The sequence below is a fragment of the Acipenser ruthenus genome, chromosome 45 (assembly GCF_902713425.1).
Source record: "Acipenser ruthenus chromosome 45, fAciRut3.2 maternal haplotype, whole genome shotgun sequence".
NCBI lineage: Eukaryota > Metazoa > Chordata > Actinopteri > Acipenseriformes > Acipenseridae > Acipenser > Acipenser ruthenus.
The window spans coordinates 9,897,914-9,922,876 of record NC_081233.1 but is presented as its reverse complement, the minus strand read 5'-3'; the positions used below and the strand labels follow the sequence as shown (position 1 = coordinate 9,922,876).

Sequence of the window (24,963 nt, the reverse complement as noted above, 5' to 3'; positions counted from 1 at the left end):
ATAATAATAATAATACTAAAGTCAGTCTTCATAGAATATTTTAAAGAACATATCCAACTACATGGATTGGTGGTTTATTTATAAAATACCCTTCCTACAGCAAACACGACCCACGCAACCGATATCCACCCAAAGCATTCAAAGCGGGCCATCTCATTTCAATAGCGCCCGGAAAAAAAGTGCATTAAGAGGTCTGAAATCTGTATCCCTTTTTAAAATCGCAACATCCAGCCCCGTATTAAAAGCACAGCAGGTATTATACCAGGAGGAACACAATGGATGCGTCGCAGACTTCTCGAAACTTTGAATCTGCGTTACTTCCATTGCCGCATCTTCCTTTAATTTCATGTCAAATAAATTAAGCATATTGTGTACGTGTCCGAATTCCATTTCCATGAAAACAGGTTAGCTATGACGCAGCTGTTAAGCTATGACAATGCCATGTTGAGTATATGGACCTGTTATTATTATTATTATTATTATTAGCAGATCCTATACTGTGCTAGAATCATGCAGTACCTTTCTGCTGGTGAGAATCGGAGGTCTTGCAATACTACAATATTAGATGGGGGTTCTTGCGCTCGTTCTACTTCGAATTTGTAGGCGTTCTGTGCCCGGAACGATTGTTTTGCTCGGGGTTCTATAAAAGAACCATTCGTTACGCTGGATCCAAAAAAGAAGCCTTCGAGAAAAAAAAGCATTCGAAATCCAAATTTGGTTCTATCTATTAAACGAACGCAGGACGGTTTTTGTTTTCATCGACAGAGATAATTGCTGATGGTTTGCGGGTGTGTTTTTCTGTAAAAAGATTCCCAAAAAACACGATTTAAATAGATTCTTGTGTTCTCCAGCAGTATCATTTTACACTATTTTTATGTTGAGTATTGTCCCTTGGCACGAGTTTATATTGGTTCGGGGGCTTTTATTCCGTAATTTCACTGCGAAAAATGATTAGGGTTTAACACGTCTCTCGATAACGTAATGTTTAATGACAGCATCATATAATTCACATTGTAATAGTGCGCTACAGGTAAACCTTTCAGCTGTATTTATGGACCCCGCTTATTGTTTAACCAGCGACTCGGTCTTCATTTGATTGCACGTACGTGGATATACTTTGACAATAAAAGTAATACATATAAAAATCTAACACAAATTATTCGAGGATAATATAGAAAAACAAAAACACGTAGATTTTACACCGAGCTCACAGAAGCTCAGTGATGCTCAGAGTTTATTACATTGGTTTCAGATTGAATAAAGCGGACTGCAGAATGCGTACCAACCTATGCCACAGACATACTCACTCACACACACACACACACACACACACACACACACACACTTGGCCTTGGAATTAGCTGTTGCATTTTACGCAAGTTTAATTATTTATGGTTCGCCCGGGGTCATGCTTAAACTTCAATTTGCCAGTGAAGCAAAATTTCTTCACAGCAATTTCTTCGGTTAACTTTGAAATAATAATAAAAATGCATTCAAATATATTAATCGCATCATAGACTTGTAGGAAAAAACCTACAATAAACATATATTCTACAAACTGCAAATAAAAAAAAACACGTGTTAGCAGAAATTAAATAGACAGTGCACCTTGTATAAGTACTAATATGTTTAAAAACCACAATGTTCGTGTTATTATTCTTAAGCGTTTGGGATGGTGTCTCCACTTGCCATGCATACAAATACTCTTCGTGATAGAACTGCATAGAACCGCTATATTCTGAAACTCAGGTAAAGATAAAAAGGCTGTATTTAAGCAGGAAGACAGAAAACGAGTCGCATTTGTGTAGCCTCTTGTTTGTTAGCTGTGCGTGTTTGCAGTGGATTGGAACACATCCTAAGCCAGCGGTCATTGCCGTGTAGGGAGTATGCAGAAGTCCTGCTATACAGTGTTAAAGGTTTGTGCATGCGAGCCAACACACAGCGGCGTTGCAATTAAATGTAGGTTTGTTTTTGCAAGGACAGGCTTGCATGAATTCTCATCTTTTATGCTGTCCAAATTCATATACAAATTCACTTACAAATGGAATTGAAGAGAGCACCATAGCAAGACTCCGATTCCTCATTGAAGACAGCTCATTTTGGAAGTGTGAATTTATTTTAGAAGGACGATTGGTATGTAGGGATGCATGTATGTGAAGAAACGCGAGGCTACCTGCTTTTACCAGCAAGCACCCCCCCCCCCCGAACAGAGATGCTGTAGAGATAGCATAAGACGGAGCCGTGAATAAATCAGCTTAAAATCACTGCTGAGGCGCAGGAATATGTGATGCGAATACATGTTGTAGTCTTTAATCATTTGTATTCTGATAAACGAGCTCGAGTCGACATTGATGCTCCGTTACACTGCGCAATAACATTAAGCTGGTTCTAGTCAAGTCCTGGTGTGATGCATTGCACGTTTGCAATGTATAAATACATGTGATCGGATACCAAACCACGTGTCTGCAGGGTTATAGATATATTTGATGAGTTTTTTTTTTTTTTTTAACGCCTGCTAACGAACATTTGCATAGGTCTATAGTCAGGCATACAGATGGATTTAAGATAGTGTCTCTTTTTAGATATGTCTTGCTAGCACGTTTTCCTGCTAATTATATAAACACATTTTCGACTTCTATATTAAATCATACAGTTAGAAGAGCAATGGTTATATACATGGGGTACTTGGAAAACCGTTAATATATCAATAGTCGTGTGGTGTAAAGACAAATCGCTTTTCAGAGGCCGGTGTTACGCAGATTTCTGTACCCCCTTAGAATTCTGTATCCCCTTAGATTTGACGCCTGCGTTGATCAAGATCGCCATACGTGAAGGCTTGATGTTACTGAACAGTATTTACATGTAATAAAATTAAAATGGGTTTTTAAAAGAAATACAGTTTCATAAGGTTACTTTTAATCAAGGGTTTCGTGTATCGAGCAACGCAGGAGGCTGAGCGTACTGTAGAAAATCCGCGGTGTTATGTGCTGTTTTTTATTTTGCTACAGCATTAGTTTGGTCTTGTTATAAATATTTGTTGCAAACTGCAGTATAATTCAATGGTAGTGTTTGAGAGTGGGGTTGAGGCACAGGAATATCGCGCAACCACGTCCAGCTTTGAAAAACTGCATCTGCACAGGCGGGGATACAGAATGCTATGGGGATACAGAAATCTGAGTAAAACCGGGTTTTGTGTGCGAGTTGAGGTGTGGCACACTGCTTTTTGAAAACGAGTAGGCCTACAGGTCTCCAAATATCTAAATGCACGTTTTATGTGTTATCGATAACCATTCAGTTGAGTCTGAAACACATAGGGTTATTTGACCCTAAACATTCCTAACACTAAACGTAACACACACACACAATATTCTGGGATGTACTGTTTATGCCATACTCTACAATGTGTAGATCTCAGTGTAACTAACAAAAAATAATAATAAACTAACACCGTTTAGAGATTAACCAGAAACCCAAACACGTTTGCCCGAGACTGCTTGATTACGAGCGGCTGCATTTTAAATGATACACAACAAAATATATATATATTTTTTTTTTGGTCAAAACCATTTTGTGGGCTGTAGGTATATTTGACGATATTTAGCAACTACAATTACAACAGAGACGAAACCGATATTCAGATCTGCCTCATTCCTCAATGTGGTTTTATTGGTTTATTTTTTTTTTGGTCTCAAAGGCCGCAAAGGTCAGCGGTCTCGGGTTTGCACTTCACTCAGAACTTGTGCGTCACGGGTCTGTCTGCACTCGGCCTCGCTCCCGGTGGCTCCCACAGGCCACAGCGCGGCCGCCGGGTGGTATTTTGAAAACGCGCTGGGGGTCCGGTCCTGGAAAACAAACCCGGAGACAGACTTGACCTAGGGATGGGATTTTTTTTTATATACAAGAGTCATTTGCGCGTTTTCCGACTTTGCTGGTTTCAGGCGCTGGGGCCGTGGTTTAATTTCGATCGAGTAGGCCAACATAATCACTTCTGATTGTGTTAAAAACTTTATTTAATAATAATAATAATAATAATAATAATAATAATAATAATATGGTAGATTTAAACTAAACTGACGACACTTAGGCATAATCATTTGATGAAGTTTATAGGCTATATATAGGTCTATATCATCATCAATCGGATTGGACATCTTTTTCCCGTTATACCTTTGCTCCTATATTGTGTGTGTGTGTGTGTAATTATATCTATCTATCTATTATATTATCTATCTATCTATCTATCTATAATTACACACACACAAAATATAGGAGCAAAGGTAAAACGTGAAAAAGATGTCTCGTGAGTATTTCAATTTTAAAATACCAATCTGGCATTAATGTATGCCTAGCAGGCAACTCTGTGTACTTCAAAACCCACTGTAGTATTATTATTATTATTATTATTATTATTATTATTATTATTATTATTAATAATAATAATAATAATAATAATAATAATAATAATAATAATAATAATAAAGTTGGAAACAATCTCTGAGAAAGTAAAATAGACGGGTATAATCTATCAAAATGAACCATTGTGTTTATATTAAAAGGGAAGATTATTTGTTCTGGCTATTCTATGCAACGTGTCTATAACAGTTTGCTCCCAAAACGAAGATTATTCACAATTTCTATTTTACAAAATCGTGGGGTAGCTGTCAATCAGACTACGTATTTTTAATTTGTAAACCCCCCCCCCCCCCCAAAAAAAAAACAAAACAAAAACATATTGCAGTGAAATTTAAACGAAGGCTGCCATTAGCCGAATGTAATAAGGTGGTGCATCTAGTATTTCATATAATAAAAGTATCTGTTCAATACATTTCATATTGTAGGCTACAGAAACTTGCACGAACACATGTCTAACAGTATATCAGAAAGGATCAATGCTATTTTACTGACAGGAAGCCAGTCCAAACAGAGGCATGTAAACAATAAACGAAATCAAGTCAACTAGAATCTGTTCATGTATTTGAAATGTTTTTTAAACTCTAAGATCCAGCCAGCGCTTTTATTTAATACCGCAATACTGGAGATAGGGAAAGGCGAAAGGAAATGAACGTGTTCCTTTTCATTTCATGTAGTTTGCTGCACAATTAATTGCGAATGCAACTGATATTCGTATTTTAAAATAATAATAATAATAATAATAATAATAGAAACTGATCTGCTTTTTGACATACTGTAACTGTACGATTGTCCAATATGTATTTTTTATAGAATCCATATTTAATCCATCTATTTCAAAAACTCAATCTGAATCCCCTGTTCAAAGCAAGGCATATGCTTAAAATCCTTACAACGAAATGCCAGATAAAAAAGGGAGGCAGTCGGGAGAACAACACCAGATCAGACATTTCTTCCACCGGCCTCTCCTGAGCTCAAGGGAAATATAAATACGGTGCATTCCGTGCAAATTGTTCTGCAAATACGATTTGGATAGAAAAGTCAATGGAGGTTAGCCGAGCGAAGTGTGCCACTGCGTTATTGAAACTTAGAATTTAAAACGCATTGTTTATTTTAAGAAACAATTTCATTGCTGGAAGGCGAACGGTCTCCAAGCTGTATTACTAGGCATCGGGTTGGATGTAGAATGACATGCAAGTTACAAACAACAACTCTCCGAACCAAATAAATAACTGTACAGGCAACGTTTAAAAGAGACATTTTATTATTTACACACTTTACACTGTAATGCTGATTTCTGCGCTTCTGTAAGTATGTGAACGATTAAAATGTTACCGAAACAGGATTTCATGTGTGTTCGCAATACACAAATGAAACAATGCTACGAAAACTAACACTGATTATATCAGAGTGTTTATTTAGTTAAATTATCTGAGAGTTGTCGACACCTATTTTACTAATGAAATGACTAATTTATATTTATATATATATATATATATATATATATATATATATATATATATATATATATATATATATATACACACACACACACACTTTAGATCAGATTAAGATATATTATATTATATCACACAGATTACAGATCTATAATTTGGACAACACTTTACTTAATAAAAATAAGTCAAATACATACGTGGATTCATAGTAACAGGATTACATTTCTTCGATATGGTGAATTCACATGACTGGGTTTGCTCTGTGTTTATAAGAGAGACAGATTCGGCTTGTTTGTATAGAAAGCTGCGGGGAGTGTGGAGGCAGAATCGAAGTTATTACGTTTACAGAATTCGTACACAGATGCATTTGTAAACCGTGTCACTCCTGTGTATTTTTTTTTTAAAGGTTGTCCTGTCGAGGCTATGGCGCTCCCCGACGGGGTTTTAGAGGGGGTTCTCTGTACTTCTCAGACACAACACGCCCGACAGATCCCTAGACCAAAGCTGCTTTGCCGTTTGCTTGTTAGAAATCAACAATAAAAAACTCCGGGCAGGTTTCAACCAGACATGCTCTGCATTGTATCACCTTGGTGGTTTATTACCTGAAGAAAAGTAGACTTCTTTTGTTGTTGTGTATTTATTTTTAAAAGCACGGACCCCCCTCCCTCCCTTTTCCAAAGTGCAAGTAAATTTTCAACTTCCCAAAGACGAGTGATTACCGACTGTGCGTTTTTTTATTTGTTTTTTTTTTATGGATGGTCCAAGTTGCTTCCCGTCCTTTTGTTAAATATCCTCTCCTGTTTACTGCTGTCTGTCTGGGGGGGCGGGGAATCAATACAAAGTGAAGGTCAAGTTAGCATCGTTCCTTATATGGTAAACGAATGACCACCATTTTCATTGTTTTGCTACAACAAGACAGCGAGGACACTCTGACTTCCGTAGCTTATTTCTCCTTTTCGTAAAATAAAAAGCGAGGCATAGCGGGGAGAAAAAGAGATATGGATCTTTTTTTATTTTTTTTATTTTAGGAATAACGAAGATTAAGATTACTATAACGGAGACTTCAGATCGTCTCAACTTTGTAAAAAGCGACAGTGTCTGAGCCGGAAAGGAAATTAAACGCCATAAAACGAGCCTCAAATTAGGCCTAATGTTTGAGAAGGCCTACGACCCGCCGCTAGGAATCAAAAAGGAGCGGGTAAGCCAACCGAGGTACGAACTCTTAAACCTCGTAAATCTGTTTTACATAATTAACATTTCTGCTATTCCGATGTATTATTATTATTTAATATATACTTTTTTTTTTAAGAAATGCTTTCTGCTTTCAATGTGGATTGTCCTGTATGTCCAATACTTAGTGACAGGAGCATATGATTAGGTCTATATTGAATACCATTTTTAAAAGCCTGTTCCTTATGCAAAGAAAATGCTCTTGACAACGATATGGATTTCATTTTATTACCCATACAATACAGATACGTACTGAAACAAATGACAGGGTTAGGGTGCTTGTTAATGCATTTTAAATCACTATTATCTGCTGTATTATTAAATTGTGGTTTGTCACACTTGTACTTTGCTTGAACAAAAGTTATTGTATTTCTTGCTCTTATTGTATTACTTGTATTGTAACACTTGAAATGTATTTGCTTACGATTGTAAGTCGCCCTGGATAAGGGCGTCTGCTAAGAAATAAATAATAATAATAATTTTAATAGGGGGGGGGGGGGGGGGGAGGGGGGTTGATTTATATAATAATTTTTTATTATTTATAAAGTGAAGCTTTGTTTTGCTGGTGCTCGCTTGACAACGCTAAAATACGCAGCGAGCAATGGTTTAGTGTGCACCCCGGCTCAAAGCACCGATCTCTGCAGCTCGGATTACATTGCTCGGAGCGCTGTCTCAGACTGCTTCCTATACATCTGACATTGCATAGCACACTGCGGCTCTGTAATGAAATGGAAACCGCACCATTATGGCGTCGATATTGGGTAACGTTTGATAGGCTGTATTTAATCTATAGTGGGATTCTGTGAAGTAAACGGCACAAGTGGTTGAGAAGGTTTGCTTCTAAAACTCAGAATCAATGTGAAGTTATATAGCAAACAGAAAATGTAAATCTATTAAGCCATTACCTAAAACGTATATCAATTGAATTGATTAATTTATTGACACGCGGTTATACCAACACACAATTTCAAATACTAATATATACTTGCACCAAAGACGTTGAGGCGAGGTATTTAGAATCAGACTACTTTGGGAAGCAGCGGTTATAATAAAAACAATAACGACATCATGATCTGTAGGTTCTGCTAACATTGAAGAAAAGCTATTCAGTGCTGAGAGCCGCTGGTTTTACAGCAAAGGACAGGCTGAGGAAGCAATGCATAGACTTCCTATTGATTGATTTCTGAGTGCATCTAATTATTATTGACGTAAAAGCTCTACAATACCAAGCGCTGGTACAAATTACATTATGATTCAATGCAAAATGCCAATGCATATGCATAATTAAAATTACAGACTGCTTCTACTATGACCGTATATATTAAGAATTGTATCTACACACACACACACGAAATCCAATGCGGATTTTACACGTGCACTCCTCCAACACGCTGCAGAAGAAACTGAACTATACAAACTGTCGGGTCAGCCCTGCAGCAGCGTGAATCTCATAGCAGGGCAGGCAGATGTACAGTGTGCGGATGTTGCACTGTGTTTGTAAATGTGCACACTGTAAGAGACCCCCCCCCCCCGTGTATTCCAGAACACGCTGCACATGGCTGTGGAATTAAACGTTCACTGTGCATTTTGCCATGCGGTGATCGCCAACCAAATAGATGCGTAAAAACCAGCTAAAATTACAAAGACTTTGTATCAGATACACAGACGCGCAGAATTATACACGGCATGCGTCAGCTGCTTAATTCTAGCGTCGTTTTTTTATTTGTTTTAATAGAACGCGACCCTTTGTAGAAAGTTTAATGCGCTTATACAGAATACCGGACGAATCTATTTTAGCGGTTGAAGTTAGTTGTAGGTAAAGACATTGTGTTTTTAGAGATGGGATATGGAGGGTCGTTTGAGATTAGCTTTCAGGTAAACATGGATTGTTTTAAAGATACAAAACCCATACGATCATAGAGTTTTACATAAACATCAAACACCAGTTGCTTAGTGTAATAGGAGAGTTAATTTATGTATGTCTTTATCCATTCCTGCTTCATATAAATCACCTCCGGTCACAACTGTTCATGTGAAGTGTTTGGGGAAGGATAAGTTACCCTGAGAAGTATTGGACATCCTGTATGTGTTTGAATATAAAGTGTGTTTGCTATACTTTATAAATGCACACATGTTTATGTGAAGTGGGGTTAATCAAACGGGTTAGAAATTATTTTATTTTTTCATGTAATTGGATCCGGGCTCTCATCTATGCACAGCAGCATTCTGAATTATTATAAAGTACCCTGGTTTCAAAAAACCCTGAAATCCATTAAAAAGGACAATAATTATAAGACTTATTGAAATATAGTAAAAGAAAACATAATTTAAACTTGGTTATTGACTGATCTATTGTTAATCCGTTTCGAAGCCATCACTTCCATTAAGATTGGACCCGCGCTAGCGTTACTGTAAAGCGCACTAATAATAATAATAATAATAATAATAATAATAATAATAATAATAATAATAATAATTCATGTTTTTACAAATGCTGGTGAACCACAGGAATTTATTTTATATATATATATATATATATATATATAAACATTGAAATGTATTTAACGATGTCTGCGGGAAATATTAAAATCGCTTTGATCGGATTTTAAGAGGCACAAGTCGAAAGACACGGCGCGCAGTGCGATGGGAAAACTTTTTACAAGAATCGTTTAAAACACGAACATTGCGGTTTATGAAAAAGGAAGCGTTTCACATAAGCCGTCTTCTCTATGAAAGAGATTTGACGAGGCAGTCGTGTTCTTGTGTCACGGACAGACCCAGGCCCGCCACACACAATGCGGCGATGGATTAAAATAGCGGGATGGACCGGGTTTAACGCGACCAAATGCGCGTTGTGTAAAAGTATTTATTGAGAGAAAAAAATACATTCTCCAACTACACACGTAAACGCTTCCCATACAGCCTTATTGACAGCACGCCGTTCTGAATCGCCCCATTCGGTCACGAATTTGAAACCCGTTTGGGGGAGTGCAGTTCAGGTTGCCCTGCCAAAACTGAAGGAAAAAAATCAAACATATGCATTATATAAATATACATAGATCACAAACTTTAACGTGGTAGAATTGTCCACACAAAGGGATACTGAGTGTTCTAAAGTCACAAATGCAGGCTGATTATACACGTAGGTGTATAGTACTTATTCATAAAGGAAATGTGTTATTTTTTATTTAATTTTTACATTTCTTTGCGGCGTGTTCCTGTTATTTGAGACCACATCTCTCACATAACCCAGTGTTTTCTTTTCAGTTGAAAAATGTTCACAGTTCAGGCAAGAATTTAACAGTCGGTCTTAAAACCAATTAAATGTATCTGGGCCGTCATGGGATAATATTAATTCTGTCACATTCGCTCCACCAGTATAGTCAGAGATAAGAGAAATCTTTATGGAATGTATTTATTTATGTATTAATGGTAAGTCGCAAATTCTTAAAAGCTAAGAAAGGTTCAACCAATGGAATGCTGCCAATGGAGTCAACGATGGTTTGAATTCCACAAAGTGAACAAGCCTTAAAGACCGCAGTTAAGAATGTGCCCGGCCGGCCTGTTTCTAAAGCACCTGAGAATCGCAGCGCTATTTTCTGCAACGTCTCAAGAATTGGGTGTAAAATTGAGTTCAAGGTACAGATGCATTTTTGCGTCAAGTTCACGGATCGTGTATCAGCTACCGGAAATCAATGTGCACAAAACATGACAAAAACACAGATTGTAGGGGTACATTTCAGAAGCGACACGGTTGCCTTTTGTATTTGTAAAAATCAGGTTCATTTCTGTTTTTCCATTCCAAAATAAATTCTTAATTCCAATTCACATTCCGTGTTAATCAACTGCTCAACAATGCAAATAGCATTACTCTCACAGTGGTAACAAATTACTTCAATTAACGTTAGTTAATTAAATGGGCATTAAATGAAAGCAGCTGAACAATGACAGCTATTATTACGTGTTTAAAAGTATGCAAGGATTTGAAAAGGGACTTCAAAATCAAGAATTGACCCCAAGCATGTTTATAATAATATCGCTCATAACTGCGTCTCTCTCTCCACACACACACACACACACACACACACACACACACACACACACACACACACACAGACTGCCTCCTGCCTTTTTGACTAACAGTTTGACAATGGTTTGTTTATCTGCCTTTTACCAGAGAGACCAACTCAATTGACATTTAGTTGGAAAATTTAAAGTGCTTTTGGCGGAGAGAAAATACAGACTGAAGCAATAAAAATATACCATTTATTTATTTATCTATTTAAATGTTAGATGAAATACCATGTTTTATTGAAATAGGATAGATTTTTATGGGCTGAAAGTAAATGGATTCTTCGATGTGTTCTAGAATGATTTAATAATTCGGATTTGCAACACAATTTTAAATCGATTCTAAAATAAATGTAATGTTTTAATTCAGGAGCAAAATTGTGTGTGTGTGTGTATATATATATAATATATATTATACACACATACATACACACATATACATATTATATATATATATATATATATATATATATATATATATATATATATATATAGCATACAAAATTGAGATGGCCACGGGTCCCCCGTCCCCCCCCCCATGACTGTCCATCCAGAATTTGCATTCAGTCCTCGTTCTGTTGTGTTTGACTCGAGTCTCCCGCGATTTGCTTGAGAGATCGAATCGCGTCAAGTACACTTTTCCAAGTTCGAACTGGGTTTATATTAACACTGTCTCGTCCTCTTCCGGCGTGACAGACAGACTGACAGCTTACCTTATAACATAAGCCTTGTTTACAAGGCTACTTCCGGCGGAAGTCAAACCGCAATATTGCAGTGTCTCTGCGTTTTGTGTTTATGGAGAGAGGATGTAGATTGTGTATCCGCTTTAGTTCAAGGATTCAATTCAGCCGCACAAATAAGACACGGGTTGCTATAGTATTTGAAACACGAGTTTAAACATTAATTTATAATTGTTCTACCATATTTTAGTTAACGTATAAAAAATACTACTTATACCAATACGACCTGTAGTACTATGCGACCAATAGCAGCAAAATTAATAACAATAAACACAGCCTTAGTCTTGGAATGTCAAGCAACATTATAGGAAGCAAGGCTTTAATAGAAACAATCTATATTTCCTTCTATCCCAAAAGAGAGAGAACAACAAAGGGAAAGAAAGAGAGAAAGAAGGGGAGAGCCCTAAATCCACTGGTTAGACATTCTCAACCACAGAACCAGTCTGACGAAATAGTTTTGTCTGTTTTGAAACAGGAATTATATTAAAAGATGGTTTTGGGGTTAAAATTGTTAACATGTTTTGTGTGTGTGCGTAGGTATTACTATCCATGTGAGGCCAACATTTGAGTTAATAAAATAAAATAAACTACGCTGTGGGGACGTCCCCGCTGTGTAAAACTGAATATGCCTTCAATAAATAAATAAATAAATAAATAAATAAATAAATAAATAAATAGTGACAAATATTGAGTTTGTTGTCGACTTTCACCCTGTGTGGAGTTTTTGTCTGACACGAGTTAGAAATAGTAAATTTAAAATATAGTGAGAGTCAATGAGAAGTCCCCACAAATATAGGAATGCAAACGTGTGTGTGTGTGTGTGTGTGTGTAGGGGTGTGTATCAGTGTGTATGTATCTGTTTGTGTGTGTGTATCAGTGTGTATGTGTGTGTATGTTTGTGTGTGTAGGGGTGTGTATCAGTGTGTGTGTATCTGTGTGTGTTTGTATCAGTGTGTATGTATGTGTGTGTGTAGGAGTGTGTGTAGGGGTGTGTATCAGTGTGTATGTATCTGTGTGTGTGTGTGTGTGTTTAACGCCGATTCTCTTTCCCCGTCCTGTTTTCAGATAACAAAAGGAGACTGGTTCTCCAGCCCTCACTCGCCGTTTTATGGTAGTCGGGATTCGGGCTTTGGTGGTCAAATTCAAGTCCTGTGTCAGCGCAGCTGTCTCGCTCTTTGTACTTGATTTCAGGAATCCTGCGCTCTCCCCAACCTTTCATCTACAAAAAGATTTTTTTTTAAAAAAATAGCGTTTTAAACAAGATGGTGCAAATGTCTACACAAACCAAAAGAGTAAACATAAAACCTCTTTCAGAACGCCAGCACAATTTAGAACCTTCGTGACGCTGCTGGTATAATTAAGCTATTGGCGTAGCATTTGGAATAAAGTATGGTAAATAATAATAATAATAATAATAATAATAATAATAATAATAATAATAATAATAATAATAACAAAAATGCATGGCAGCGCAAGAGTCGCCTGCCAAATTATTTATACACGTTCTCACGGTTTAACCTTCAAAGAGATACTAGCTTTCTACAACAGACTCTCTCACACACACAAAGACTTCCAACCGATTATTGCACATATTACGAGTACTGCGGCTTGGCTTTCACGACACAGAATATTTTAATGAAGAGAAAACCTGGGGAAATAATTAGACTCGTAAAGAATCGCAATGGTCGTATTGTTTTTTTTTTTTTTTTTACTTGGTATTAATACAGCTCTATAAAGCGACCGGTAAAAGGTCTACTGACACTTTAATTAAAAGTTTGCCCCAAAGCGGCCCGAAGCAGCGTGCGTTTGATCAAAGCGGTGATAAAGCCCATGGACTTCCATTCAGAGAGATCTGCAAGATTTAAATAATGTATCGGATGCAACCAAAAGCCGTGTCTATGCTGCAGTATTATCGCATAGAAGTTACATTAGAGTACCATGTGTATTAAATGTTTCATGTACCAAACCTTACAATCGCGCCATTTTGATTAAAAGGGATTCATTCATTCCGCTCCAAGTAACATTAAATTATATAAACACTCGCTTTGAAATAATAATAATAATAAGTGTGTCTGACGAGATTAATTTAACCCGGCAATGCGTTCTATTGTATATTCCTCCAAAACCTTCCACGTGCAGGGTAACGTCTCTATAGGAATGTATATTGTCTATGAAAATATATTTTAAATAAAGATTTAGTTACCATATGAGAAATAAGTAAACTCTACGTCAGCTATATTAAATCTCAAATTTTCCCCATGGAGTTCGCCCAACAAAGATGTGCAATCACAATGAACCAGTTAGGAGACAAACATTTGGGGTTGTTTGGTTTAACCTTTCTGAAAATGACGGTTCATTAACACGTTTATGTTGTGAAAAAAATATGCAAATCTGTTGTGCAATGCGTTCTGGTATTTCCAACACGTAAGGCGCCCAACAATACGTAACCCTTAAAAGGAGACGGGTGATCTATTCCATAGAGAAAATAAACCACACGTTTTTAAGGAAAGAGAGATATTAATGGTTTTTGCTCGGACACGTCTCGTCCTTTTTGAGATCCTGAAGGGTCACTTCATTATAATAGGTTCTCCATTTCCTTCACAGAAACTCGGTCTCGTTTTACCGTGTACCGCGTAATTATCCTTACAGAGTTTCTTATATCCCTTCAAAAGAATTCTGAATTTCGAAAGACCACCCAGGAAAAAGGATTATAAAGAACGTGTATTTAAAGCTTTTGAAATATTATACACGTTTCCTTTCTGGGAAGAAATGTATTGAATAAAATGGCAAAACTAGATGGATAAGGAAAATAAACATATTGAGGGAAAGAGTATTATTATTATTATTATTATTATTATTATTATTATTATTATTATTATTATTATTATTATTTATTTATTTCTTAGCAGGCGCCCTTATCCAGGGCGACTTACAGTCGTAAACAAAAATACATTTCAAGAATCACAGTACAAGTATTACTACAATTAAGAGCAAGATAAAACACAATGACTTTGGTTCAAGCAAGTACAAGTGTGACAAAATACAATTCAATAATACAGCAGATAACAGTGTCAGTGATAGTTACATCAGATTAAATAGAAATCAGTTGAACGAATAGTTTGTAGCTGTTTTAGACTTATGAACCTTTTTGTAAATAACATTCCATTTAAAAATAGAATCTGCTTTTAATAGAATGGGTTTCATAGCTTTATAATCGAAGAGGCATTAATATCAGCCAGGCATTGTGTTTAGCATTACGAATAAAGCATGCTGGTAATTCGCAGCCTACACTGTTTGAAAATAAACATTCACATTAAAAATGCAAAACGCATCTTATAATAAATATTTCAGAAAACTTTAAAAAGAAGGGGGCTCTGACTATTGATTGAGTATTGACTAAACTCGTTGCTTCGGGCCGTGATATATTACTAATTCAATGGCATGCTTTCTCTATACGATGCAGGTGATCAAGAATCGATCGATGAATTAATACTAATAAAAAGAAATGCTTAATACATCAGCATGGACGATTCAGGAAGGTATATTATCGAGATTAAACCTTGCACTTGATATTGTGTGTGTGTGTGTGTGTGTGCATGTATTTTTTTTTTCTGAACTCTTGCTAGAGGGGAGTGCCTTACCAAGATGACTCGAAATCTGCTATTGATTTTCATAATGTTCTTGCGGTGTTTGGAAACCAATCGTTTGAACCTCTGAGATCTTACCTAGAACAGAACCACCCCTACGCATCTAAGTGCTCCGAATTGATATACGAGTATATCTACTTTCGATCACGTGGCTCCAGGGAGACTTACACGGATAACGCGTCATCGAGCCTTCCCAAATTTTTCCCCCACCGCAGTTCGGATCCAAAAACATCTATCTATACAGCGGGAAAGGGAGAACGATGTTTAACTCAGTGAATCTAGGCAATTTCTGCACCCAAACGCGCAAAGAACGATCTGCTGCTGAATTTGGGGAGAGGACCGGCTGTGCCTCCAATCTATATCTCCCGAGCTGCACTTATTACGTGCCCGAGTTTTCAGCGGTGCCCTCGTTTTTACCACAGGCCCCTTCTCGCCAAATCACATACCCATATTCTACAAATCTGTCTCAAGTGCAGCCGGTGAGAGAGGTGCCCTATGGCTTGGATCCCTCCAGTAAATGGCACCACAGAAGCAATTATGCCTACGCTGCGGAAGAACTCATGCACAGAGAGTGCCTACCGTCTTCGACCATGACAGAAATGCTAATGAAAAACGAGAGCGTGTACAGTCACCACCAGCACCCGAACTCGAACCACCCCGCCACGGGTTTCTATTCCAGCATGGGCAAAAGCAACGTCCTGCCTCAAAGCTTTGACAGATTTTTCGAAAACACCTACTGCGGGGGACCGGACGGCCAGACCGAAGTGTGTTTACAAAAGAACGAGGCGAACAAGCTGGAGCCAGAGGCTCAAGCCGGCGCACTGACTGACGGGGGAGACCCAGAGAAAGACCCGGAGGACGAGGAGGAAAACACGACCTCTGGATCTTCGGCTACCGCTTCCGTCAACAAAGAAGGGAACAGCAGCAAAACCAGCATCTCCAGTAGGTAGAGAGAGAGAGCTGTAAAAGGAAAAAGGGTTAAGGAAGGAGCTCGATGTATTGTCGGTCAAATTTTATGTGGAGTTTTATAAGCATTCTGCGGATTTTATTATAACCTACAAACCCGTGTCTTCGAACAAGAATGTGTTTTACGATGGGAAAACGCTTTGAAAAAATCGGATGTTACACTCAGTCAGTGCTATCTCCGAGTCTGTGAAATTTTTAAGAGCGCGCTATTGTGACAAATCCGAACTTTGATCGTGAACTTGCATTGGGCAGTTTTAACAGATTTTCTTGTTGGGCTGTCGAGGGTAAAAACCAATTGAGCAGAACATAGCCCTTGGCTTCCTGTGACTTCTCAGAGTTTTTTTTTTTTTAAGCAACGTGCATGTAACTTGGTAACTAGAATAACAGAACGCATGGGACCTTTATTGCTGTATGCATTGGGGGCAATTTGGTTATAAAATATATTGTGGCAAACAAAACAGGACAATGTAAATATGTGGCTTTGCTTTAATAAGCAACATACTTCATGACAATTTGAATATCCAGTTTTATAAGATTTCCAAAATGCACTACCAAAATAGTTATGAGTGCAGTTAAAAGATAACAGAAAATACTCAATTGGTCATTATTTGTGTCTAAAGTGAATGGAAATCATATGAAAAACGCAGGGCAGGATTTTATTTTTTATTCTGTATTATAGCGAAGCTTATTGCAATAGCGCAAAAAAAATGTGTACATTTTAAAATCTGTGCAGAAAACCAGAATATATGCAATATTAATCGTACCAATAAATCACAATTAAAATAAACAACCTTGAATCATTTTTATATGGTAGGTAAACAAAGGAAAATAAATGAATGCCACATTGGCAACAGTGTGTTTGTTATTTAAGCCACGTTTTGCATGTTGTGATTACATATTAGATACAGTAATTATTGTGAAAAATACAAATTATGCCAGTGCTATGATAATTCAAGTGTGTTAAGTTAAATATTCTATACTCTTCTTCATCAAAAACAGGGAAAAAAATAGGTTGCAAACGTGTATATTTAATACTACATTTGCATAGACCTAAGCGTGTCCATTAAAAGGAGTCTAACAAATCTGACAAACAGCGGACCTACACGACAAAACACTGCTACTGTTATTGAAATATTAAAATATAAAAATCTGCTAAAAACCAAGCAATTAAAACACGAATCTCACTGCAACAGATTAAACGCGTTTTAGCATTCATGGTTTTGATAAAAACGTGTTTAAAAACCTGCTACATCAATAATAATACTTAAAGGTTAGAGTGAGTTGAAGCCTATGAGTTTGCATTGAAGCTATTGTTCAGTGTGTTATGGGGGCTGCATCAGTTTTGTTGTTTTATAACGTTCTGTTTTGTTTTTATACCCAAGGTGCACCGCGGACTAGAAAGAAGCGATGCCCTTATTCCAAGTTCCAAATTCGGGAGCTGGAGAGAGAATTCTTCTTTAACGTTTATATCAACAAGGAGAAGCGACTCCAGCTATCCCGAATGCTCAACCTCACCGACCGACAGGTCAAGATCTGGTTCCAAAACCGCAGAATGAAAGAAAAGAAACTGAGCAGAGATCGCCTGCAGTATTTTTCAGGAAACCCGCTCTTGTGAACTTGAAGCATGCTCGGGCGCTGCAGCCAAAATGAAAAAAAAAAAAAAAAAACGTTAAGAGAGACGGGTCGGACAGAGAGGAGAAACAGAAGCAAATTCAAAAAGCTGTCATTTGAATTGCCTGTATTATAATCGATCTGAATTGTGAAGAAGCAGCGAATCTGCCTCCGCGGTTATTCACAGTGGTGACGGAGGCATTTTCAGAAACAGACTTTTTATTTAATCGGTGATTGGTGAATGTGTGAAATACTTATTTTTTAGGACGCAACTGTTCGTTCTCACAATTCACAATATTGTACATTTTCATTTATTATTGTTGTTTTATTTCATTTATAACTATTAATTATTATCGAATGTGCCCAAAGCCAACGTTTTCTTTCTGATGAATTTAAAAACAAGTAGTAATCATTTTAATATTATATATGAAAATATTAACTCGGACACACACACACTAATATATATAATCTCAATCATACACGTATGTATGTATGATTTGAAAAATGAAAAGTGCTGTGTACCAAAAGGAGCAAAATCAAAAAGGAAAAAGTAATGAAGGTACACAAATGTGAATAATAGATATACAATTAATTATATCAGCTGAAGAAAGACTTAAGACTTGTAGACCGAAACGTCCCGATATAAATGATTGATTATCAATTATTCACGCAAAAAATTACACACACATTATATATATATATATATATATATATATATATATATATATATATATATATATATATATATATATATATATATATATATATATATATATATATATATAGGACCGGATATTGAAGGGGATGAAGACACCAAACATGCAAATAATGTTTACGTTTTAAAAAGTGGTTCCAACGGGACTTTAAGTGTACAGAGTATTAATAAAGTGTTTCTTGTATTGACACTGCGAAATTGTACAATTGTCTTTTCTCAATATTATTTCAGGACGTTCCGGACAAAAGCCCCCTTCTTCAGCTGTGCATGAAAAGTACACACAGCGCTGTGAACGTGCTATTGTTAAAATAATTCCGAGGATGATGTCATGACTATGTCAGCAGAGAGTGTTCATTCCAAGAGATTCCAAAGTTCCTAGTTTACAGATAAACTCACGTTTCCTTTGTTACCGAGCAGTATTTGTTCCATATCACTGACTGATCCCACAGATGGTCATGTCTTCAGCAGTGTGATTATCGTTGTTGAAATGTACGTGCGGTTCGGTTTATTGTGGTCTTGTAGAAGTTTGAATTATTTTTGATGGGGTTAATTAAAAATGCATGTTCTTATTTGTCGTCTGAAACACTTTAAAAACACGTGTGCAAGTTCGCTAAATAGAAGCACATTTGATCTTAATATGATCTGTTTGTAATTATACATATATATACATATATACACACACACACACATACATTATATATATATATATATATATATATATATATATATATATATATTATATGAGGGAGGGAGATCATTCGTCATATATTACCATTGCGATTGAAAAACATTGCTATGCACATATGCATGTAGGCTATATGTTTAAATAAACAACTATATGAAAGACGAGAAAGATCAATGATACTTTAAAGTCAAGCACTTGGAGCGGAAAGACGGAACTCTTTCTTTCTGATATTGGTGTTCTGCGTTCTAAACGTGATGTCAAATTTGCCTATAAAAATCAACGAAGTGTTGGACGAGTTCTTTTGATATAGCTGATTATAAAGCGCACTGAATAACCTACTTTGGTAACTTAAAAAAACACAATCTTTATCATTTTTAAACAGTCTTGATTACCACAATTTCAATCAATAGTCAATCATAATTAGGCCTAATTCTAAAAGTTACTGTATAACACTTCTCTTTCCGATCGACGTTTGGTGAACGCCATTTATGAATTCACCCAACTACAATACTAGTATTATTGAATCATAGTAACTGATAGTAAATACTATTATTATTTTTATTTATTATTATTATTATTATTATTATTATTATTATTATTATTATTATTATTATTATTATTATTATTATTATTCTAACCATACTGTAACGCGTTCCAATATTTGCATATGCTTCTTTATTCGTGGCTCAAGCCTGTTAGGAATATGAGATTATTGTGTAATAATGACTGGGTCGGCATCCACACGTACTAACCCAGAAATGAAAGAAAGCACACTTCCGTGCATTCGTGAGCGCGGGGATCAATGTACAATGCGGTGATGGCGCGACTGCGTGTTTTAAAAGAAAGAAAGCAAGCAATAAAGAAAGAAAGCAAGCGCACACTAGCCCCTCATAAACTGGACTGCGAATAGACACGTGAGAAACCAGTCCAGTCTAGACACTGCCATAAAGTCCAAAGCACTAAATACCTTATTTTTCACTTAATTGCACCGTCTGTTCTGAGATTGACTTCCGCAGTAAACAGACACAAACAAACAGGGGGGATGCCATAGGCATGGCCTGTCCAGAGCCCCCCCCCTCACGCTTCCCTTCTAATATCACAAATTAAATCTTCCCTAGATCAAAATCCCCCCCTCATTCGTCTTAAACTGAATATAGTACAGGTACTATAAACGCTCAAGTTTATAAACCACGTGGAAGGCCCAGGCGCTCTTAAAACAGCGCACGGCAGAGAGATGGACGGAGGGAGTTTGGGTTGTGGATTTAAAAAGGACTGACGGCGGTGGGGCTTGCTTTTGAAACAGAGACACGTGGGGTTTAAGCCTTTTTATTTATTTATTTTTTTAAAAAAAAACGCCATCAGCTTTTAAATAGATTTTAAATGATTTTTTTTTTTTTTTTTTTTTGAGTCGAAGGTTATGCGAAACCGACGTGATGGTGGCGGGACACAGTTATAATCCCGTAGAAAGAAAAAAACACGTTAATATATGTTGTCTTTGAACTTCAATAAAGTCAAGTCCGACACCTTTAACCTCTGTGCAATAAAGAGATTTCAGATAGGCCGTTTCTTTACAGGCCGACCCCCGCCCACCGCGGAGAAAGAGTAAGGGGCCGGGTAGAGTTTCGAGCAAGAAAGCCGAATATTCCCCTCCGCCTTTTAGAAAGGTTTTATACCATTTAATACGGATTATAAATACACCCTGTGTTATTGTTGTAAACTTAATATGTGAACGCATGAAAAGTTGTATAACTTGTTGGCATGTAATTTTACAAGCCCTGCCTCCTTCTCCCACCCCTTGTATTTTTGGCACCGATTGCCAAGTTTGGTCCAGGCACAAGTTTTCAAGACCTGTAGGTGTATGACGTAATCTGTACGTGCTTCAACAAGGGAGACGAACAGGCTTTACTTTGACACCCAAAGGACTTCTCTTGTCTGATGACGTGGACGAAAACAAACAACTCCCACTGTGAACCTGCAACGCCGCGCGCTCTGCCCTGTAATTTCCGAACACTTCACGCAGAATCGAATGCCAATTATAAATATGAATGTGCAACGCGAGGGAGGAGGTGGGGAGTATTTATAGGGAGCGAGGAGAGAAGGGGAAGGGGGAAAGGTGTTTTTATAATAAAGAAGAGTTGCCTTTAGCTGCAGCCGGGGGTGTGTAAAACCTGACACTTTCATAGAACCGTGCGAGGCCTAATCCAGTGACACGCTGTTGACGTAACCACCAAAGTTTGGTATACAAAATGCACGTCTTCAGCGGCTCCACATCCAAATACCGGTCAGCCTGACAATGCAATGGTATTTATTTATTTGTGAATGTATTTATTTCTTTACTTTCTCGTCTCGGCACGCTCTGGACAGACCTCTCAGGGCACATCACAGACTGACAGATACAGCGGCGGTTGGGATCGCAGAATCTTCAGTGTGGAATGTTGGAGAGACTGGACGCAGACAGAAGATCTAGAAGAACAAAGGCGAGGGATCCCGGGGTAATCGGACTTGAAGTTTAGTCTTTATGCGGATTTTCCATGGAGTTTCTGGATTTCTACATGGGCGAAATGATTTAGTTGTGGTTTCACACACACACATATATATATATATATATATACATATATATATATATATATATATATATATATATATACACACACACACACATATATATACACATATATACACACACACACATACATATATATATATATATATATATATATATATATATATATATATATATACACACATATACGTTTCCTATGTTTTTAAACAATGTTTTTGTTTCTTCTTATTTTAAAATGTGTCCAATATGCATTGGAAGTGGAGTTATGACTCCACAAAACTGTCATGTCTCCGAGAGGAATGTTAGTAATACATCACTGGTGTATTTGTGGAAGTCAATCGAGGAAGCATACACAGAGGGAACGAGCAGAGTTATATATTGAGGAAAGAGTCTTTATTTGAGTGTGTGTGTGTGTGTATATATATATATATATATATATATATATATATATATATATATATATATATATATATATATATACACATACACAGTCGTGTGCACATTTATTAGAACGCCTCAGGATTTGCCATTAATATCCTTTATATACCTGCCTGCATGAAAACCTGTGAGAATTTCAATTACCGGTCAGTAATCAGTGATATAGAAACAATAGGCACTCGTGTGTGTGAAAATGTCAGACCGCTTTGTGCTTTAATCAGGCATCTTCAACAACTTCTAAAACGTCTCCTGCGTTTCACCACGTGTGGCTCTGTGTTTCTTTTCTCTTGTTATTTCTAATTACCAGTGTAACCTATTAAAGCCAGGCATTAAATTAGACACTCGCTACCAATGTGCCTATGTGCATAAAACACATCGATAGTCGTTGTGTGTTATAGACATTGCCGGGGAGCCATTTTGATTATTTATGCATTAATTAACGAATTAATCTTACCTACTCATACGTCACGTCCATGTTGCACCCCCCCCCCCCCCCCCCAAAATCATCCATCTCGGCAGCGTCCATTTTGTAGTGGTCCTCAGTGGCCGCTGGTTTTGATTTACTGTTCTGAAATGTAATCTTTTTGTAATGTAGAATACAGCCAACACTATTGTAATGAATAACCATTTCAACATTTATAAAACAAAACTATTAAAACGTTTGGTTTGCCAGTAGGATTATACATGATGGCTTTCTATGACACGGTTTTTGAAATAGACACACAGACACACACACACAGGAGGACTCCACAGTACGGACAGGTTTGAACACTGCACGCATGCACGGAGCAACAGCCTCCAGCGCCCAAAATAACCAAACCGTGGATATTAAAAATGAACCAAAATTAACGTGATACTAATCATTTTTGAAGATGTGCTTAAAATCAAGCCTGTGCGTGGTTTTCGGATCTGCAGCATTTGAAATGTTAACTTTATCGCACTCAGAAGTTGGTTCTTTTGAGCAAACATACACACACACATACACATATATATATATATATATATATATATATATATATATATATATATATATATATGCAAGTCCATCTGTCTTTAGCCACACACACACACATTTATCTGCCTACATGGTAGGCGGCTGTACAGGCATAGGTGTTGAAAATACAATAAAGAAGCACTTTTTGCTTTGAAGCGGAGTAATCTGCTAGCCTTTAAAGATTTTAATTTAATATAACTCCGACGTGCGTGTATATCGGGGCTGCGTGATTTACAATTGCAATATAGACAAAACATGGTGTAAACACGCATTTGGACAGCCGCGCTGCCAGACAGCAGGACGGGGTTTGTAATTCAAGAATGCCGAGTCGTATTACACTCTATTGCAATCCTCGCTCAGTTCTTTACATTGGATTGGAGTGGGGGGAGGGAACAGGGCGAGAAAACATACTACCTTTACACTAAACTTTCTGCTTTTAGAACTTCTGTATCTCAGATTACAGCGATGCGTCGCTTCCAACGCATACCAGACCACCTGTGTCTCACAGCATAGCGTCCAGACAAGTTCTACTTTGCTTTGGCAGGCAAAGGCATTTTAAAACCTGGATTTAGACACACGTACATAATATTAGGACTGTGGCCAGTTTCATGATCAGTTTACCACCGCACAGACCTCCGTATAGCAGACACATCGCGGCCTACACCGGCAAATACAGTGTAAAAGACTATAATAAATAAATAAATAAATAAATAAATAATCTTACCTACTATTTATGTAGCTTCACCGGACACGTGTGTTTCTGCCAAAACCGTTGCCATATTGTGTGTCTTATTTTTAATAAAGCGCAATTTCACTTCGCTTCGTGTCCGGTCTCAAGCCCTTACACCAACTACAATGGTAAACCCAGCGATGCAAACGCGTCAATTCTATAATGACGATGATGATAATAACACAGCGAATCTCACCTCGGCGCTCCACTCTCCGCACTGCTTTAACCCCAAGGTCCATCGCTTCTGGGTTTATTTTTAGTTTTTGTTTTTAATTGTCCACAAAAAGAAACAATGCAAACAGGTAACACTGCGTCCCTGTCTTTGTCCGGCCATTTCCCCCAAACAGGTTAATTGATTCATTTGCTTAAGGTGTGTGAGGCGACTTTTAAAAACTTGTTTTTAAAGGGACAGTACCATTTTTTTTTCTAGGCTCTGAGTGTAATAAGAAAACACTTTAATTATAAGGGCCTACTAAAGCCACATAATAATAATAATAATAATAATAATAATAATAATAATAATAATAATAATAAGTTGATTTAAATGCAGCCCAACTTTTAAATGGATTATTTTATTTGTGTTCAATCATACATAGTTTACCGTAGCAGTCTCTAGAGAACATTGACTTGATAAGGCTTTACTTCAGAATCTGTTATACTTATAAGCGGGGTTGGTGTTAGTCTGTGTTCACGTCTCTCCGTGTCT

At 37.1% G+C, this 24,963-nt stretch overlaps 2 protein-coding genes across 6 annotated transcripts in view; one reads left to right on the top strand and one right to left on the bottom strand.

Moving 5' to 3' along the window:
• LOC117967026 (calcium-binding and coiled-coil domain-containing protein 1-like) overlaps positions 1-24,602 on the bottom strand; it is a 90,221-nt gene extending 65,619 nt beyond the window's left edge. For 4 of the 5 annotated variants that reach the window (XR_009319737.1, XM_059013089.1, XM_059013092.1 and 1 more), the window contains exon 1: positions 24,454-24,602. Coding sequence is in view for 3 of the 5 variants with exons in the window: in XM_059013089.1 (XP_058869072.1) it covers positions 24,454-24,496 (43 nt within the window). In the remaining 2 variants the exon portion in view is untranslated. Of the gene's footprint in view, positions 1-24,251; positions 24,270-24,453 lie in introns of those variants that run through there. The other variant, XM_059013091.1, reaches the window with a different exon arrangement.
• Positions 15,604-18,813, top strand: LOC131720861 (homeobox protein Hox-C11a-like). Its single transcript, XM_059013141.1, has 2 exons — positions 15,604-16,497; positions 17,904-18,813. Exons 1-2 carry the CDS (start codon positions 15,816-15,818, stop codon positions 18,134-18,136), a joined length of 915 nt encoding a protein of 304 aa, XP_058869124.1. The 5' UTR covers positions 15,604-15,815; the 3' UTR covers positions 18,137-18,813.
• Positions 24,603-24,963: the final 361 nt, after the last annotated feature.